Source organism: Thalassophryne amazonica, chromosome 23 (assembly GCF_902500255.1).
Source record: "Thalassophryne amazonica chromosome 23, fThaAma1.1, whole genome shotgun sequence".
Classification (NCBI taxonomy): domain Eukaryota; kingdom Metazoa; phylum Chordata; class Actinopteri; order Batrachoidiformes; family Batrachoididae; genus Thalassophryne; species Thalassophryne amazonica.
In genome coordinates, this window is record NC_047125.1 from 22164956 (window position 1) to 22185999 (window position 21044).

At 39.4% G+C, this 21044-nt stretch overlaps 1 protein-coding gene across 4 annotated transcripts in view; it reads right to left on the minus strand.

Annotated features, from left to right (window-relative positions):
- Positions 1-3479: 3479 nt before the first annotated feature.
- The window catches only part of si:dkey-183c6.8 (protein O-GlcNAcase), a 30068-nt gene continuing 12503 nt past the window's right edge, over positions 3480-21044 (minus strand). Inside the window, exons 7-18 of one of the 4 annotated variants that reach the window (XM_034164467.1) lie at positions 14267-14536; positions 12113-12199; positions 11527-11996; positions 11246-11420; positions 11029-11085; positions 9729-9814; positions 9538-9642; positions 8036-8127; positions 7302-7491; positions 4468-4627; positions 4233-4372; positions 3480-4151 (exon numbers count right to left, since the gene is read on the minus strand). In XM_034164467.1, coding sequence (XP_034020358.1) covers positions 4236-4372; positions 4468-4627; positions 7302-7491; positions 8036-8127; positions 9538-9642; positions 9729-9814; positions 11029-11085; positions 11246-11420; positions 11527-11996; positions 12113-12199; positions 14267-14536 — 1829 coding nt within the window. In that variant the 3' untranslated portion in view covers positions 3480-4151; positions 4233-4235. Of the gene's footprint in view, positions 4162-4226; positions 4373-4467; positions 4628-7301; positions 7492-8035; positions 8128-9537; positions 9643-9728; positions 9815-11028; positions 11086-11245; positions 11421-11526; positions 11997-12112; positions 12200-14266; positions 14537-21044 lie in introns of all 4 variants that reach the window. The other 3 variants (XM_034164468.1, XM_034164466.1, XM_034164465.1) reach the window with 3 other exon arrangements.

Genomic DNA, 21044 nt, shown 5'->3' on the forward strand with positions numbered 1-21044 from the left:
GAAGGTTGTTAAAGGCAAAGATACTGGTAGACCAAGGAAGACAAGGAAGACACTTAAAGCAATATGTCTCAAAAATCGAAAATGCACAACAAAACAAATGAGGAACGAATGGGAGGAAACTGGAGTCAACGTCTGTGACCGAACTGTAAGAAACCGCCTAAAGGAAATGGGATTTACATACAGAAAAGCTAAACGAAAGCCATCATTAACACCTAAACAGCAAAAAACAAGGTTACAATGGGCTAAGGAAATGCAGTCGTGGACTGTGGATGACTGGATGAAAGTCATATTCAGTGATGAATCTCGAATCTGCATTGGGCAAGGTGATGATGTTGGAACTTTTATTTGGTGCCGTTCCAATGAGATTTATAAAGATGACTGCCTGAAGAGAACATGTAAATTTCCACAGTCATTGATGATATGGGGCTGCATGTCAGGTAAAGGCACTGGGGAGATGGCTGTCATTACATCATCAATAAATGCACAGTTTACATTGATATTTTTGACACTTTTCTGATGTTTGGGGATGATGAAATCATTTTTCAAGATGATAATGCATCTTGCCATAGAGCAAAAACTGTGAAAACATTCCTTGCAAAAAGACACATAGGGTCAATGTCATGACATAGGGTCAATGTCAACGAGCAGATGTGATTTGATGCAGGTGTTAGTTTTGGGGATGGAAATTTACAGGGTGATTCCATAATTTATTCCTCAGAATTGAGTGAGTCCATATTTTTTTCCTCTGCTTGGTCTAAAACAGTAACCGTTACTGACTGCCACAATCTTTTTTTTCTTGATTTCTTATAGTGTTTCTTAAAGCCAGAAAGTTGCCATTTGAAATTACTTTAGTTTTGTGTCATGTCTGTGATCTGCTTTTTTTCTACAAAATTAAACAACAGAATGAACATCCTCCGAGGCCGGTGATTCCATAATTTTTGCCAGGGGTTGTACTTTCCTGCCGGTGTGTGTCAGGTCTGGTGGGTTTGGTAGCCTAGGATTTTAAAAATCAAAGAAACTGACAAATGAGCTTATTTCAAATGTCATGCAACTTCAGCCACAACGGCACCCAATTTCCATCACCTATCCAGAGGGTTTTAGTGTTCAGCAAGTGATAGGCAGGTCTATGGGATGTTACATAAGCAGACAAATGCTTTTTGTTCTGGTGCATCAAAGTTCACCGAATGTAAATTAGTTTGTTCTCATTATATATCCTCTTAATTTGGAGATGTATGAGATGATGGCACTTATTGGCCTTGAGTTATCATCTTAACATGTAAGTGGAGTTTTAATGTATTAGCACACTGCAATTCAGAGGGTACATGCTTCTGCTTAAGCAAAAGGGGGAAAAAACACTGTTCCAGTAAAATATAAGGGAGAGAAAACTTTAATGCATGAAAACAAGTTCAATAAAATAATTTTAAATATTTTTTTTCTGTCATCAGTATAAACAGTTTGTTTTTAACTCTTGTTACCCTAAAAACACAAATGGCAAATTCATATCATGGGAAAAACATACTTTGCTCAATGCAAGCAAATATTCTGATGTAGCATTTCTGTGAAATGGGCTGAAAGATTCGCTGCTTGTCACCATTTCAAAGGCAACTGGTTATTATTATTATGCTCCACCTTGACAATCAGAATTGGAAAAGTTTATCGAACATATTTTGTAATACAGTCCCATCACCCAACTAATTTGCAAATATGTTATACTATATAGCTTGGTGTAATCTATGAAAACTTTTTCTTTAAAGCTACAGTGTGTAGGATTTAGTGCCATCTAGTGGTAAATTAACAGATTACATTATGCTATTATCAGTCAAATCTTTGTTTCCCTTTGTGTTTTCACTACTTTGGTGACAAAGATTCTTGCCTATTGCCTTCTTTTGTGATCAGCAATATCTATGATCCTCCATTTCACAAAAATGTTTCTCAAGCTTGTTAGCTTACATGAGCAACCGGCACACATGGTCTGGAGTAGTCATCGTTGTCTTTTTCAGTTGTCCAGCTGTGCTGCATGTGCTGCAAATGCATCCCATTTGGCTTACTGTACCAACATGGCAGCCTCCATGAATGGGCCAGCTCCCATGTAAATATGAAGCGCTTAGTCTGAGCTTATGAAAAGGCATTGAATCTTTACTATGGGTAAATGTACGCTAACAGATGGTTATGAATGCTATATTCCACTGATGCTAATTAATCCCCCGAAATCCAACCTACTGTAGCTTTATTGTTATTCTAGATGGCTTTTCTTTGTCATGCAGTTCTATCAGTGTGTTTATAATGTGACATTTTTTTTATTTACGTAGGCTAACTTGACTAGTAATTGCAGAAGAATACAATCATTACAATGTTGTGGTAAAATGAATGTACAAAAGTGCCTTTTAGTCTGTGATATAGCAAGTGTTCTAATAAAAAGAAAAACTACAAATATAAAACAGTTCCACAAACGAGGTTTTTTCTTTTTTTTTTTTTTGTCTGCACTACATTTTAAAAAAAGAACATTCTTAGTTATTTTCAGTTGAAGTTTTGATTGCGTGTTTGTGCTTTTAAGCTGCATAAAACTGTTTAATTGTACTTTTGTGTTTGTTGCACTGCGGAATAAAGGCAGGATGGAATGACGCAGCTGTCTAATGGAATATTTGGCACATACAAATCCACACACCTATGCACACGTACATGCACGCTTTCGTGTGGGTTTCATGTAAAACGATGCGAGGGAGCGGCATGTTAGAGCCAACGTAACTTAATGTGGTGTGAAGTTACGTGCACGGAAATGTGCCTTTTAATGAATTGTTGCATGCGTTTGGATTTTGTTGCGGTTTTCTTAGCTGTGGGCAAATGTGCTGTTTAACTTAAATTCACAGTTTCTATAGCTGCTTCTACCCTTTTAATGAACTTTATGAAAAGCCACACTTTTTTGTGTAAACATTCATCTACGCTAGTGTAAACCGTGGCACACTGACCGGTAAATCATTAAGAAAAAAAAACATTTACCAGATGGGGCTCATAAGGACGTGGTGGTCTCAATCTTCTTGGCCCACTCTCTTGAATGAGGGTCTGGATTCACATTTATCAACTATGATGAGGAGGTGGCCAAGCCATGGATTTCTGAATCCGAACAGTGATTGGCTGAGAGTTTTGACCTAGTTGTCGCAAAGCATGGTGGACTTGGAGATTTTGGGCAAAGAAAAAGCAGGAATTTGTCATCAGATGACATGAAATTTAAAACAAAAAAGCTTGAATGCTTGGAGGAGTTGGGGGGGGGGGGGGGGGTAGGGATAAGAATGGTACAACAGGGTCATACTTTCTACACTACAGCGTGCTCTGGTGGTTGCAGTCGAAATCCGTGTGTGTTACCTGTCTGCATGTCAGATCTCTGACTAAAGCTCCTCCCTCTCACAACAACAAAGATGTCTGGCAAACGGTCCATCTTGGGGGTGTTGTTGACAGTCTCAAATCAGGGCTGATGTCTCCACGGTGGTCTTATGAGACTCTTCAGTCACAGGGATACTTGACAGTTTGATGTTATACCACCTTAAATTTCTTCTGTTTTCATATTCTGCTGTCTTAACATGGAAAATGTTTTTGGTCTACATTATCTTTCCTACCTAAATAGTCTGTATGCTCAGCTGTGCTTCCAGTCTCTTCATAGTTTCAATGAGGGCAATATCCCAACTGGGAACTGCATCATCACAGCACACCTGAGTTAACCTCAAGTGAGTTAATCATGTCCGCCCCACCCACCGAGGCATAGATCACTCCACATGCACAATAATCGGAGTGGCATTCCATCCTGGGGGTTGTGATATTCGGAAATAAACACGGGCACCAAAATGCTTCAGGAACTAAATGGGACTTGATTCTTTTTTATTGTGACATTGTGATTTTTGGGAAACCTCAATAATCCTGTACTATCTGAAATCATGCTCGCATCTCAACTTCTTTTCTTGGCTTCTTTTGCTAAAATCGGACAAAATCCTGAAATCCTTTGCCGGCAAATCCAAGAAGGATTAGTACAGCTCTGGAATAGTTTTAAACTTTACTTTTAAATCCCCCACAAATCTGAGATTCTCCCCATTACTATTGCACAGTTTTTCAGAGCCTGCTTCTCTACAGATTTTCTAACATTCTGTGTGTGTGTGTGTGTGTGTGTGTGTGTGTGTGTGTGTGTGTGTGTGTGTGTGTGTGTGTGTGTGTGTGTGTGTGTGTGCTGCATGTATGTTTGTGTGCAGTCAGAGCAGCCTCCCCAGCACCACTCCCTCTCTGCTCCTGGCTTCTCCTCTGAGGATCTCCAGGAAGCCCAGTTTTGTCAGGAACTCCAGCCTCTGATGATCGGTTGGCTGCACCTCGCAGAACACACCCGGAGAACCTACACAAGAACCCAACACCGATTGAAAGTAAAGCACTCAGAAAAAGGTGGAAGCCCCACCACATCAGAAGTTCCAAAAGAGACCATTTCCTTACCGTTGGCCTTGAGTGCGGTAAGGATGGCAGTGAGCAAAGTGCGGCTGACACTAATGTCCACAAGTTCGGGCAGGGCATCCAGTCGCACCTGGGATGGAAAGTGATAGAGGAGCGAGTCTGGGTACTCTCCCTGGTCCTCCTCCATCAGCTGCAGCAAATTCTAACCCAGAGAGCAGCATTGAGAACAATATCACATCATTGTTTTTGATCCTGTGTGTCCATCTGTCCACGAAGAGTCAAGTCAAAGGTAAAGTGATTTGATAATGAGGGGAAAAGATTTGTTGAAAGTCAAGGTTGCAGGCCAAAATTTGGGTGCAGGTATATAAAATTTGGGACCGGATTTACATAAGGAATGACCTTAACAGGTTAAACAAATTCAAGCAAAAGTCATATAAATATGAAGCTGAATAAATTTCTTTTGGTGACATGACCTTTGACCTTGAAAGTCACACTCAAGCTCATAAATGTTTCACTTTGAAGTTGCAATGGAATATGTTTGAAATTTTAAGCAGAACTGATCACATGTCAAGACCACACAGAGCCGTATATTATTTAATTTAACCTTTATTTAATCAGGTTAGTCCTATTGAGATCGAGATGTTTTTTTGCAAGGGAGACGTGGACAATTATGTTTCCAATCCACCTAACCTGCATGTCTTTAAATGTGGGAGGAAACCGGAGCACCCGGAGGAAACACACGCAAATACGGGGAGAACATGCAAACTCCACACAGAAAGGCCACAGGTGGGAATCAAACCCATGACCTTGCTGTAAGGCAACAGTGCTAACCATTAAGCCACCGTGCTGCCAAAAAAAATAACTCCTAGATCGATGTTAAAGATGTAAGGTGGCAGTGTTTCACGCCCATTATACTTCAGTATGTTTATTACTGGAGTTGTTTTTGTTGACCTGGCGTCCTATCCAGTGTGTACCCTGTTTAATGCCCTATGACTGTTGGGATGGCCTCCAGCCCGCCCCTGACCCTTAATTGGAATCAGCGGGTATAAAAAAATGGGTAGGAAAATAGAAAATGAGTGAATATTTGTGTTGTGAACTTTTTTTTTCATCCAATCCTCTTTGGAAGCATGCACCCATCACTGCGTTTTCCCACAGGTGCCACTAGATGTCACTAAAGAGCCTTATTTGACACACGCCATTCTTACTTATGTTTTGAATAATCAGGTCCCATCTAATCTTAGGGACCTCATAGTACCATATCACCCCAATAGAGCGCTTCGCTCTGACTGCAGGCTTACTTGTAGTTCCTAGGGTTTGTAAGAGTAGAATGGAAGGCAGAGCGTTCAGCTTTCTGGCTCCTCTCCTGTGGAACCACCTCCCAATTCGGATTAGGGAGACAGACACCCTCTCTACTTTTAAGATTAAGCTTAAAACTTTCCTTTTTGAAAAAGCTTATAGTTAGGGTTGGATCAGGTGACCCTGAACCATCCCTTAGTTATGCTGCTATAGACTTAGACTGCTGGGGGGGTTCCCATGATGCACCCAGTGTTTCTTTTTATTCACCTCTTTTTGCTCTGTATGCACCACTCTGCTTTTAATCATTATTGATCTCTGCTCTCTTCCACAGCATGTCTTTTTCCTGATTCTCTCCCCTCAGCCCCAACCAGTCCCAGCAGAAGACTGCCCCTCCCTGAGCCTGGTTCTGCTGGAGGTTTCTTCCTGTTAAAAGGGAGTTTTCCTTCCCACTGTCGCCAAGTGCTTGCTCACAGGGGGTCGTTTTGACCGTTGGGGTTTTTCTGTAATTATTGTTTGGCTTTTGCCTTACAATATAAAGCACCTTCGGGCGACTGTTTGTTGTCATTTGCCGCTATATAAATAAAATTGATTTGATTTTGATTTGATTTAAAACCCTCATGTAAAATCTAATGTAAAACTTCATGAAATGTTCCACTTTAAATGTGTGGGGAATTGATTCCTGAGCATTCAGTAACCTGGAGTATACCCTTTTGTGGTTTCAGACACTTTTTTCCACAGGGTGTCTTGGTGGCTTTCCTCACTTCCCTCCCTCCATGCACACAACTCTCTGGAATAGGTTGCTGCAGAATTCAGTTTTAAAGGGCGTAATGCCTGAAAATTTAATACAGAGATGCCTGAGATTCTGCATCCATGACCCAAAATCTGGTGACTTTTGCGTTGTGACTTATACCGGGCATTGGTTCATAGGCACTGCCTGTTTGACTATTCACAGGCTGCAAGAAAGCAGCACAATATACCCAGAAATACAGTAATTCTCAGAAAACCATTGGTCTGTACTCAATGAGGTAACTGTAATTGAGCATTCACCGTCAAATCAAATCAATTTTATTTATATAGCGCCAAATCACAACAAACAGTTGCCCCAAGGTGCTTTATATTATAAGGCAAAAGCCATACAATAATTACAGAAAAACCCCAACAGTCAAAACGACCCCCTATGAGCAAGCACATGGCGACAGTGGGAAGGAAAAGCTCCCTTTTAACAGGAAGAAACCATCAGCAGAACCAGGCTCAGGGAGGGGCAGTCTTCTGCTGGGACTGGTTGGGGCTAAGGGAGAGAATCAGGAAAGACATGCTGTGGAAGAGAGCAGTGGATGGGCTCTGACTAAAGTCTGATGTAACTGTGAGTTGCACGGTGACACGCAGCATGGAGGCGGCAGCGTTTTCCACATATGTCAGGGACAGACTGTCCCCGTCACTCACCACCAGCTCCATTCGCCCTTTTGCACACAGTCACCAAGCTGTTTTGGTGCGATGACCAATGATTCTTAAAGGATGAAATTAATATTGAACCAAGTGAATTATCTGTTTCGGTGACCATGTGAGACTGTGATGTTCACCTCTGTGTTGGAGTGTGTGCTACCCCCTTTAGGTGGGTACTTGTCCCTCATGGCCGGCATCCAGGTAGCTTGGCAGCGCTTGGCAAAGGACCGAACATCCAAGATACCCAAGACACACCCACAGACGCCCAACTCATCCTCCAGAATGAAGCTGTACTCTGGGCACAGTGCCAAGCAAGGTCCCAGACACCTACAGGCAAGACACAGGCATTACACCAGACACACAAACACAGGATGAGGTTTTGACTCTGATTATGATGAAATTCTTTGATCCAACTCCTTCACCAGATCAGTCTCATAATATAAATTAACCTATTGCGGGGCACAATAATTCTTTACACTTATCTAAATGTGTCAAGTGTCTAACATGTATTTTTGTTGCATAATGTGGACAGGAAACTGATCAAAGAAATCTTTTCCAAGTCAGGTTTTGGTATTTGGCAGCAATACCAACACTTGCAGTTTCTAAGTAAAAGATCACTGATGTCTCCTTTGAATGCTTTTATTGTGAAGAACATTGAAACGTTGGTGAGTAATGTGCAGCAAAATGACCCGAGTCAACATTATTTTAAAAATGACACATCTATGCCTTGGTATTGAATTCAGACTGCTTCCAGGATCTTCACTGCACTTCATAATAATTGTTAATTAATAATAATATTAATAGTAATACTCCAAGCAGACGAGCAGATGTGGATGATAACATCTGTGGAGGCAGTAATATTTCATCTCACCTGTCTCCTATGACATCGGGGTGAGCAGCACTTGTCTCTGGACCACCCTGACTCCTCAGGTGGAGTTGACGCACCAGCCGATACAATTCCAACTACAACAAATTTAACACATGCAGGGAAAAAAGTTTCTAGATTTAAAATAAGTTACTTCTTCTTCTTCTTCTTCATTTTAATGCATGGAAGGTGAGCTGTGCATCGTGCGTGTATGAGATGAAGTATCCAAATTCACATTTTTTTTTCTTTCTTTTTTCTGTAAGAATGACCAGGTCTAGACGCACATGTTCAAACAAGGTTGTGTTCACACTCGGATGTCAAGGTGCTGACTGGGAGCAGTCACATCGCCCATTAACACATTTACGCAAATCAGATCCAGGACATGTATGCAACTGGGCCAAACCTCACAAAAATTTGTTTAAACATGATCACATCACACAAAAAGACTAGATCTATGTAAGCAAAAATAGATAAAATCAGCCAATAATCTGAATGCTGTATGGAATCTGAATTCAGATGTGACTTTTTGGGTTCCCCTATATCGTGGCGCGTCATCGTCGTCTGTTTATTGCAACATGTCAGAATCTGATAACTTTTTTATAATTTGGCAAGGGTGTATTATGGGTTGTTGACATATTTCACGTCAAAAAATTATAGTCATAGAATCTCCGTTTGGAAAAGGCGGACATTTTTATGCCGAAAATAGCCAACTTGGGTATTTGGACCCAATTTTCTCAAAAACTGTCTGATAACTTTTCTTTTAATTTAACAACGGCACAATATTTGCCATTGACATTCTTCCCATCCCAAAATTATTTGCATAGATTTGTTCTTTTGGAAATGGCGGCCATTTTTATGCTGAAAAGGGCAATTTTGCCTTGGGCTTTAATTGAGCCAGTTTTTATTTCACTTTATTTGATGTTTCCTGCATGATGTATGTTCAGAGAACACATTTTTATTTGACCTTTAGTGCTGTGACTGAGAGGACAACCATATCAGATGTAAGTCACTGAAAGTGTGAACTATTCAGATGAAAAAATTAAATATGGAGTGAAAAAAGTTTCAGGTCACTTTAGCTAATAGTGTGAGCACAACACAAAAAGGCCATATCTGATATGTAAAAATGACATTTGTTCTGTTCACATAACAGCTCAGATATGTGTCACATGCAGGGAGATTAAAAAAAATACAATTCAGGTCACTTCAATCAGTAATGTGAATATAGCCTAAATCACATTTCTGCTTTGCCCAAAGCCACCTTCACATTTTCTGACCTAAATTAGATATTCTGTTTTGGTACACCCCCAATTCTGATGAGGAAAGAATCTAATTTAGGTCACTTTGTCGTCATGTAAATGGAGTCTAATAATGTGGTTTTGACAGTGTCAGTCTGCAGTTAGTGGAGCAAATGGATGAAAGTAAAATTGGAATTGAAACTCCTTCAGATGAAATGGAGCATGCCTTGGTGTGAACCCTGACATAGTGTTGTGGGTGCAAACACGTCCTACCTTGTCTTTGCTGTGGTAAGGCCTGATGTTGTACAGACGAGAGGTCGGGAAGAGAGGAGGTGGGTGAGTGAAGAGTTCACTACTGCCACCTGTTGGGAGAAGCATCTACACATCCAAGTGTAAGTTACTTTTCTACCAGATCACATAATGTTAATTTGACACTACAAGTGCATTTAAATTGCACTGTGTACCTGCACCTCCCCAGACACACCCCCTTTGAACACCCATGGCTCTGACTCGACTCCCAGCAGGTCTGGCCCCGTCGATTTTCCACACCCTATGACATACAAAAACCACCTGTCAATCGAATGACATCACAAAGACCACAACCATTAAAAGCTGGGTAAATGTTGCTGTAAAATATTTAGTTCAAAATAAATGACTTAGCTTTTTTTTTTTTTTTCTTGTACCATAAATATTTCAAGCATATATTTGTATCTGGTGGTTTGATCCTCACTGAATCTTAATCCACACCACTGCAAACACGTTTTGAAAGCAACCACGAGATAAGTCAAATCAAAATCAAATAAATTTTATTTATATAGCGCCAAATCACAACAACAGTTGCCCCAAGGCGCTTTATATTGCAAGGCAAAAGCCATACAATAATTACAGAAAAACCCCAACGGTCAAAACGACCCCCTATGAGCAAGCACTTGGCGACAGTGGGAAGGATTGGACAATGGGGAAGGAGGATGGAGGAGCAAAGCCTGAAACCCTTGATCCCTCAAAGCCTAAGCTCAAAAACCCAAGGCCAAGACATAACAAAAGGGGAGGGCAAAAAACTCCTTTTGTACAAGGAGCAGCTTTGCACTCAGTTTACACTGTGTAAAAGAACAGTGTAGAGTTGAATGCACCCAAAATGAGCTGCAGTATGTGCAGAATATGTAGCTCAGTGGGACAGGAGTTGGAAAACCAATATGTAGACTTGGATTTGATTCCTGGACACACTAACTTGCATTGTCCCAGACCATTTAGCTGGAATTAAGTACCAGCCTTGGCCGGACATATAATCCTCAGTGAAGTTGTAGACTCTCATCAACGTCACTGTGTAATCCTTTGCTAAGCATGGGTGCCAGAAGGCCTCAGGCGTACATTATATGCGAAATGTTTATGTGCTTTAGATTGTGCTATATATCATCAAGAAGCGCCACAATATTTCAAACTGTGAAACATGGATGAAGATATTGTGTACCAGAATCAACCATATATCCACTAACTATGCCCTGTCAAGACTCGTGGGAGTTTGGGGCCTATTCTAACGCACAGTCGGCAAGAAGTGAGGTATAACCCTCGACAGGTTGCCATCACAAACTATTATTCCCATTCTACTAAAAATGTATAATCACTAGTTAATCTGCCGGTCTTTGGGAACCAATGTAGATCTGAAAACAACAGGCAAATGCAGTACAGAAAAGCCAAAGCTTAACATCCTTGGAAAAGACCGTTATGAGAACTAATTTTAAAGGTTTAAAGGTCGTGTCTACTCACACTGGAAGCAGTTTCTCCAGGAAGGCAGAGTGGAGCCATCATTCAAGACTCGCCCATCTGATTGAGTGGGTAGGGTGGAGTGAAAGGAAACAAACATTAAAATAAGACAGCAACAGCACATTAACCTATAGAGGATTTTACAAATCCATTATTCTTCCATAATTATTTCACCGTATGTTCAGAGCAACAGCAGTACTGTCTGAGTAGTTGTCCTCACCCAGCCAACATATAAAGGCCTTTGCCACTAGTGCCATGTTCCTCAGGTCCCACACATAGGGGTAAAGGTCATAGAGCACAGCCCTGTTGGTGCCACCCACCACGCTGCAGTGGAGCTGCGCTATGTCTTCACACAAGGACAGGAACCTGGAGGCCCGGCCCCGCCACTCCTCCACCTGAGGACACGTACACAGGAATACTGCACTTATGCAGCTTCGTATTTAGACCCGTTTGCTGTCTCTTAATAAATGCACATTTCATCAGCAGGAAAGCCACACCCACCTTCTCAGCTGGTACCTTCTTGCTGTTGGCGCTGACCACATGACAGTTTGTTTTTAGCCAGGTCAGATCCTGGAGCAATTTCTCGGCTGATAGGCCATGTTCGTGGGGCAAATAGTGAAGGCCAACAAGCAGCTGCACCTGGGACTCACTCAGTAAACTCTTCCCACCGCACAGGCCGCGACCTTGGCCCTTCTGCCCCCGGCTTCCACTTGAAGGTGTTCCAGGTCTGGATTCTGAAGACTGGTGGTTGGGTTGACCAGATTGGTTTGACCTCTTCTTCTTGTCCTTTCTGTCGCCCTTGGCTTTAGTGGGTGAGGAAGGTGGTGAGCTGGAGTTCAAGGGGAAGACGGGAAGGGGTTTAGCCACAGCTGAGGTTCCTCTGAAGGATGCAGGGCAGTCTGATCTGTCAGGAGTTTTGGAGCGAGACATCACGGCAGAGCATCGCTGCTCAGCCTGCCTGCCCTGCCGGCCTGAAATGAACACGAGATGTAGAATACAATAAAAAGTCATGAAAGTTACTAAGTGGGAGAAGCTCAACAAATATCCACCTTCAACAAATGCACAAGCCTTAACCTCAATTCATTACCTGCTTGTAATGGTTGGTTGAGTTCCTCCATCCAGTCATGCAGTGCAGCAGAAAGAGCTCTGTCTGGACAGTACTCGTACTCCTCTGCTACAAAACATGCACAACACCCCACATGAGGTATTGATGACCTGAATGTCCCACTGCTTGCACTGGTGAAATATAACCAGAGCAAGAAAACATATTCCCCACATTAGTACTCAAATTTACACAGATATCATGGCAACTAGTTACCAGCATCTACTACACATAAGGTACCTAGGACATACATATATGTGCTACTGCTTAGCACTGGTCAGATATACACAGAACTCCAAACTCAAGTTTGTCCTCGTAGCATCCTAATTTAAGCGCACACCATCTACTCTATTGTACATGAGGCAACATTTATAAGGCAAACCCACTCCACATCAGGTGTCTACAGTGTAAATACAAGGTTTCTTCCATTCAGTACTTTTAGGTTTCCAAAAGATTGTGTTGCAACACAATTATTAAAATGTGCACATCTGCAAAGTGCACAGAGAAAGAGGATGATTTTAGTGTTAAATATGCCCAACAAAATCATAAAGTTGGATAAAAATTGTTTCTGTTTTTAAATACAGTATAATTTGAGTGTCAATAAAAAGATTCTATCCTCCGAACACAATAAGATAGTCCAGTCATTACTTCACATGCCACACAATGCCCCATCCCCCTCCTTCTCATGGCATCATTAAAATTCTGTTTCTGTCGACATCACAGGCTTCAATCTGCTCATCTTATTTTTCACCCTCTGCTTCTCCTCTGCCTACTTTCCCTCATCTCATAATATTTCTTCCTTTGTTGCGGCACCATTTGGAAAACTAAATAATCAAATAAAGTGATGTAAACTCGGCTGTTGTTCCACTTTCATAAAGGTCTGGCATCAGACCTGCACTTTGTAGGAAATAGGCCAACTAAATGAACGGCCTGGAAAGCCGTTATCTCGTTGTCCTTCCTTTATAAAAAAAAAAAACCCAGCAGTACAATACAAGTGATATTAACAGTAATGATGCATTTCCTCAGTTTTGGAAAATGCGAGGCATGTGAATACAATGCAGTGAGTGAATATGTAGATTGACAAATGGATGAGTCCATCCCCTCTAGTTATGAAACGCAACAATTAATGCTGTTCTCTTTTACCTCTCCAAATGCCAAGAGCCTATAATGAGGACAAACAGATCTATCAAATATAAAGTAACTTGATTTTTCTTATGGAGTAGTAATCCATATGTCTGTGTGCTATCTGCAGTATGAGTAACGGAGTCTGGTTTGATGATGGAAAATTAGGAGCAGGTGTGATTTCCTGTATGTTCATTTTCTGAATTGAATTGTTTTGTAATTTGTCTGTTGCATGGCCCAAGCAGAGGGTCACCCCTTTGAGTCTGGTCTGCTTGAGTTTTCTTCCTCAGAGGGAGTTTTTCCCTTACCACTGTTGCTCTGGGGGTTGGTAAGGTTAGACCTTATTTGTGTGATGTGCCTGCCTTGAGGCAACCCTGTTGTGATTTGGCACTATATAAATGAAATGAGTTGAATTGAAATTGATTGTTGTCAGTGACAGACATCAATATAAACTGTTACTTTATGATTATTTTGCAAATTGAAATAAATAAATAACATGGATATTAGCATGGTCATACATCCGCTGCAAAAGAAAAATAAAGCGAGGGAGGTGGTTGAGTGTGGTCGAAAAGTAAACAATTACTTTCTGATTATTTGACAACAGTTGCCTTTTAAAGCTTAAATAATAATGATGCCACAGTGTTAAAAAAAAAAAAAACCTTTTAATCATCCAGAATAACATATTTCTGATTTTCACCATTACTGTGTCATCTAAGATCCAACCTTCATTCAAATTCTAATGAAAATTGCTCTATTAGATTTTCAGTCATGATGCCAACAAGCCAACAAATGGACATTGGCAAAAAATAACCTTCTCAGTGGAATTTAATCAGAATTTTATTTACCTTTGTTCCCAGAGGGAAGCTCTGTTTGTGTCTGGCAATGTTTGTTACAAACCAGCCCCTGATCAGGACAATCTGAGATCTATTGTCTCACTACATCTTCTGCTTCTTTCCATCTGCTCATCACTTTCTCCTACAACTCCTTATAACTGTCAACCGCCCTCGCCCACCTCACCTTTCATTTCCTCTTTCCCAGCTCTGTACCAGCTTCCCAGCGTATGTAGTGGGATGTAGTTGGCTTCAAACTCGCAGTTGGGGTTGAGCAGCAGGCCCCTCAGGTAGCTTCTGAGCTGCGGGTCTCGGCCCTTAAATGGTCCCAGGAAGAGGCGTCTGGAGTCATAGTCATTGGCGTGCAGGTTGTCCCAGATGAGCGGGGGGCGCTGGAGGACAGACTCCACTTCGACCAGACAGTCCGCAGACAGTTTCTTGGAGATGACTTTACTGCCTGTGGAGCCAAGGCAATGCGGTCAGAGGTTCTGACATTGGCAGAGGTGAATCTGTTGTAGTCTTTATGTTCCCACAGACCACGATGTCACGCTTATGACCATTTACAAAGATTTGTCTGTGTCAAATTAATTAAATGAACTCAGCTCTGTGTCCAGACTTGAAAAAATGGCTCATTCACACTGAAGGGTGCTATGGACAACTCAGTTGTTCTTTAGTTCTTGTTTATTTGCTTCCAGTTTTAAATTTCCAGGTAAATTTCCAGGTTTTTGAAATTGATGGTATATGGTATAGTAACAGTTGAAGTTTAATAGCAGTACCAGTAGAGCAGTATATTTAATAGATTGAATCACAATAATAGGTTAAATAGCTTGAATAGTTTGAATAGGTTGATAACCTTTAAGGTAAACAAGAAAATACGAGGTCTCTTAGATAATAAACCGACCCTTTTATTATTTTTTTTTAACTATATGGATTTGAATGACATGCGATTACACCAATCATGCTTGAACCCTCGTGCGCATGCGTGAGTTTTTTCACGCGTGTCGGTGACGTAATTTCCCTGTGGGCAGGCCTTGAGTGAGATGTGGTCCCGCCCTCTCGGCTGAATTCCTTTGTTTCACACGCTGCTCGAGATGGCGCGCGTTGCTTTATCAAAATTTTTTCTGGACCTGTGAGGAATATCCGAGTGGACACTATTCGAGAAATTAAGCTGGTTTTCTGTGAAAAGTTTAACGGCTGATGAGAGATTATGGGGTGTTTCTGTCGGTGTAAGGACTTCCCACGGAGCGGGACGTCCTGCAGCGCTTCCAGGCGCTGTCGTCGGCCTGTTTCGAGCTGAAAACATCCTAATTTAAGGCTTAATTCACCCAGGACATCGTGAGAGAACAGAGAAGATTCAGAAGAGGCCGGCATGAGGAATTTATGCGGACATTCCACTGTTTAAGGACATTTTTTTAATGAAAGACGTACGCGCAAATTCGCCGAGTCGTTTCCGTGACGACTCGGCAAATCTGTGTGCGCCGCGACAGGAAAAACACCTCCGTGTTGAAAACCATTTGTAGAATTCAGGCGGCTTTTAATGGCTTTCAACAAGTGAGTAACTGAGAAATTGTTTAACAGCTTGGGCATGTTCCAACTTGCCCGTTAAGATTTCCAACGGAGGTGTTTTTCCTGCTGCGACCCCCCGCGGTCGGGTCCAGCCCGACATGCGACTCTGCCCGCACGTTCTTTCATTACAAAATGACCGTTAACAATGGAATGTCCGAATAAACTCGTCACGCCGACTTCTTCTGAAAGTTCTCTGTTCTCTGACGACTTACTGCGTCAACAGAGCCTGAAATGTGGAAGTTTTCAACTTGAAACGGCGAGACGCTGCCGCCTCGAAGCGCAGATCGCCGTCAGGCGCCGTGGACCATCCTTAAAGCGACACTACCAGACCAAAGTCTCTCATCAGCCGTTAAAATTTTTACCGAAAACCAGCTGAATTTATTGAATGGTGTCCACTCAGTTGTGCCTTACAGTTTTGAAAAAATTTTTATCAAACAAAGCAACAGTCTCTGAGCCATTCCTAAACAATGAAAAAAATCGACGAGCGGGTGGACGACTCCTCACTCAAAGACTGCCCACAGGCGAATGACGTAACCGACAGGCGTGAAAAAACTCTCGCATGCCCACGAGGGTTCAAGCATGTCTGATGTAATCACACGTGATTCAAATCCATATGGTTTTTGAAAAAAATAAGGTCGGATACTTTTCTAATAGACCTCGTACATACATGTCATTACTTTCAAGTATTCAGAAGCACTCAGTAGCAACATGAACTTCTTCAAATAAAGGAACATGTTAAATAAAACTCATTCACATTCAACAATCAATGAAATTCCAGTCAAAAAGAAACAAAGCTTAAGTTTTAAACATCTCCTGTTTCCAAACAGATAAAGTTAACACCAAAGACAGGCCAGATTAAAACAGGTTTCAATCTGGTCAAAACGAGATATTTTATCTTTCTATGTTTTGAAACCGTTCTCGAGGAAATTTAAAATCTCTGAAACTGATTTAATTTGTTTTAATGGGAATTAATTTGTTTTAAAATGAGTTTCAACAATGTTACACAAAACATAGACCAGGTTAAAGTACTGCTAATGTTGTAACATGTTTTAATGTATTTCTAAATTAATCAAAACACACCAATTCATTGCTGTAGTTACACATTAATGAACACATGGTTTTGAATATGTATGCCACTTCTGCTAATAAACATACCTAAATCCCACTCTCGCTTTGATGAACTTTAATTACTGTTTGACCTTAATTACAACATTAACCTGGATATTAAGCATTAATTAACAATCTTCTATTCTGATGACCACAATGAAGCATTACTTTCTGATGTCTCTGAATTAAGATGCCATGTTTTGTGTTCCAGGTCTAAATCTTTAACTACTGACATACAGTGGTGGGCACACTTCCGATAATCCGATAACAGATAATTATCGAAGATAATGTTTTCAGTATCGGATTATCTTTTTAGATAACTTTAAAAACCATTATCGGACCAATTATCTTTCAATTAATTTTTATCCGATAACTTTTAAACCGATAAACAAAGCTGAACAGCGACAAGCATTTTTAAAATTAGTTCAGCACCCACCTGTTAAAAGTTTTGTAACAGATGCATAGTTATAACCTTTGCAAACACAAAAGAAGTGCTTGTACAAAAAGCATCTCAATCCTCTGCAAACAAAGGAAAAACAGCCCCAAAAGGAAAAAGAAAAAAAAAACATTTCCTTTAACACCATACTGATATGCACACAATATGACCTAAGTCATCCAGAGGCATACATTTTTAACTTATGGTTCAAATTGAATGGTACACCAGAAGAAGCAAAAGTTATGATGGTGAGAAATATAGAAGAGCTTGACAAATATAACTGAAAGAAAAAAAAACATTTCCTTTAACACCATACTGATATGCACACAATATGACCTAAGTCATCCAGAGGCATACATTTTTAACTTATGGTTCAAATTGAATGGTACACCAGAAGAAGCAAAAGTTATGATGGTGAGAAATATAGAAGAGCTTGACAAATATAACTGAAAGATAAAGGTAACAATGTGAGACTCTATACACCACCATGAACATTACAACAAACATATTCACACCAAAGAACAACAAAGATACAGATTTGTTACAGAGAATCTTACAATTTAAACAAAAGGAACTGGAAACATTTAAATATACTGAGCACAACACACAAGATCAGGAAAATGAAACTGACCCGGTCAACAACCTTCTTGTTTCAATAAATATGAACTGTGATTACTATACACAAGACCAGTATACAAATGTTACGACTTCGGACGACAAATTGTCAATCATACATTTCAACAGCCGAAGTTTGTACACTAATTTTAACTCTATAAAGGAATATTTGCAACAGTTTATATCACCATTTAGTATTATTGCCATATCAGAATCCTGGTTACAAAAGGAAAAAGGTATTGATTTTGATTTAGATGATTATGAGTTGCATTATGTAAACAGGAAATACAAAACAGGAGGTGGTGTTGCATTATATATTCATAAAACAATTCAGTTTACGGTTGTAGAAAGTATGTCAGTAACAATAGATGGAGTAATGGAATGTCTGACAGTCGAAATAGACAACAAAAAGAGAAAAAATATTATTGTAAGTTGTGTATATCGGTCACTTGGTTCAAGTATTGACATTTTTAATGAACAAATGGAAAAAATGTTCTCGGAAATAAGTACTAAAAATATATTTGTCTGTGGGGATTTTAATATAGATCTTTTGAATCCTGAAAAACTGAAATCAATAGATGCTTTTTCTGACACAATGTATAGTATGTCCCTTTATCCAGCAATTACAAAACCAAGTAGAATAACATCTCACAGTGCCACAATAATCAATCAATCAATCAATCAATCAATTTTTTTATATAGCGCCAAATCACAACAAACAGTTGCCCCAAGGCGCTTTATATTGTAAGGCAAGGCCATACAATAATTATGTAAAACCCCAACGGTCAAAACGACCCCCTGTGAGCAAGCACTTGGCGACAATGGGAAGGAAAAACTCCCTTTTAACAGGAAGAAACCTCCAGCAGAACCAGGCTCAGGGAGGGGCAGTCTTCTGCTGGGACTGGTTGGGGCTGAGGGAGAGAACCAATCGATAATATCTTTACGAATATTATTGAAAATCAAGTTATAAGTGGCCTGTTCATATGTGATATCACTGATCACTTACCTGTTTTTATTGTTTATGACTGTGACTTTAAAAAAACTAATCATGACAGAGAAGTAGTCCATAAACGAATAAGAACAGAAGAAACAATAAATGCCTTCAACAGCAGTTTAAGTACACAAGACTGGAGTACAGTCTACAGTGAGTCAGATGTAGATGGTGCATATAGCAATTTTATAGATATTTTCTGCATGTTGTATAAAAAACATTGTCCCCTTAAAGAATACTATAAAAATAAAAGATACAATAAATGTCCTTGGCTAACTAAAGGAATATTAAAAGCCTGCAAAAAAAAACAGCCTTTATAAAAAATGTATTAATTCAAAAACAAAAGAAGCTGAAATAAGATATAAAGTATATAAAAACAAATTAACAGAAGTCATCCGAATAAGTAAAAAGTTGTACTATGATGAAATTCTACAAAAAAATAAAAACAACATCAAAGAAACTTGGAACATTTTGAACAACCTAATTAAACCAGGATCTTCCAATACAAGATATCCAGATTATTTTATTGATAAAAATGTTCATGATTACAACATGAATAATATAGTGAATGGTTTTAATAAATTTGTTGTACATGTTGGCCCTGATTTGGCAGCTGAAATCCCAAATCCAGGAATTCAGCAGTCTAATGAAACTATAAAAAGAAACATAAATTCAATTTTTCTTTCAGCAACAAATGAACAGGAAATAAAAGACATTGTTAATAAATGCAGAAACAAACTGTCTACAGACTGTCACGATATAGACATGGTATTAGTCAAAAAAGTCATCAATAACATTTCAAAACCTCTGACCTATATCTGTAATTTGTCATTCCAAACTGGATGTGTTCCGGAAAAAATGAAAATTGCAAAAGTCATACCACTGTACAAAAATGACAACAAACATATTTTTACCAATTATAGACCAATTTCTTTACTCCCACAGTTTTCAAAAATCCTAGAAAAATTGTTTGACTCTCGTTTGGAAAAATTCATAGAAAAATATCAGTTAATAAACGAAGGTCAGTATGGCTTTAGAAAGAAAAGAACCACTTCAATGGCTGTTATTGAGGCAATAGAAGAAATTACTAATGCATTGGACAGAAAAAGATATGCTGTTGGAATATTCATTGATCTTAAAAAAGCATTTGATACAATTAACCATTCAATTTTAATCAACAAATTAGAGAATTATGGTATCAGAGGAGTTGCAGGAAATTGGATAAAAAGTTATCTTACAGATAGGGTCCAATACGTGGAAATGGGAAATTACAAATCTGAATGTCTTGGCATTGCTTGTGGTGTCCCCCAGGGGGCAGTGTTGGGTCCCAAATTGTTTAATATGTATATTAATGACATTTTTAATGCATCTAGATCACTGAAACTAATATTATTCGCTGATGATACAAATATATTCTACAGTAGTGACAATTATAATGAACTTATAAATACTGTAAATGACGAACTAAGTAAAATAAAAAAATGGATGGACAGTAACAAATTATCATTAAATTTAAATAAAACAAAAGCAATGATATTTGGTAATTATAAGGTTAAATCTAAATTACAAATATGCATAGACAGTGTCCAAATTGAAAATTTAGCTGAAAACAAATTTTTAGGAGTAATAATAGACAGTAAATTAACATGGAAAGCCCACATCAGACACATAAAAATGAAAATTTCAAAAAGCCTCTCTATTGTGAATAAGGTAAAGCAATTTCTTGATCATAATGCACTCCGTACATTATACTGTTCCTTAGTTCTCCCATACTTAACATATTGTGTTGAAGTGTGGGGTAACAACTATCAATGTTCAACACAACCACTATTTATACTACAAAAACGAGCAATAAGGATCATACATAAAGTTGGATTTTTAGAACATAGCAATAATCTTTTTATGCAATCAAAATTGCTTAAATTTCATGATCTTGTAAAATATTCTACATTACAGATTCTATTCAAGGTATTTAACAAGTCACTGCCAAGTAACATTCTAAAGTTCTTCTCAGTTAAAGAGTGTGCTCATAATCTTAGAGGTTTTGCCAAATTCACATTGTTAAAAGTTAGAACCACTCGGAAAATTTTTTGTGTGTCTGTATGTGGAGCAAAGTTATGGAATGGTTTGGACGTCAGACTCAAGCAATGCCAAAACATTCATGAATTCAAGTCACATTATAAACAGAGGGTCTGGGATCGGTATAGAATGATTGAGACTTAACAATAAAAGCCATTTTACATTCATGGC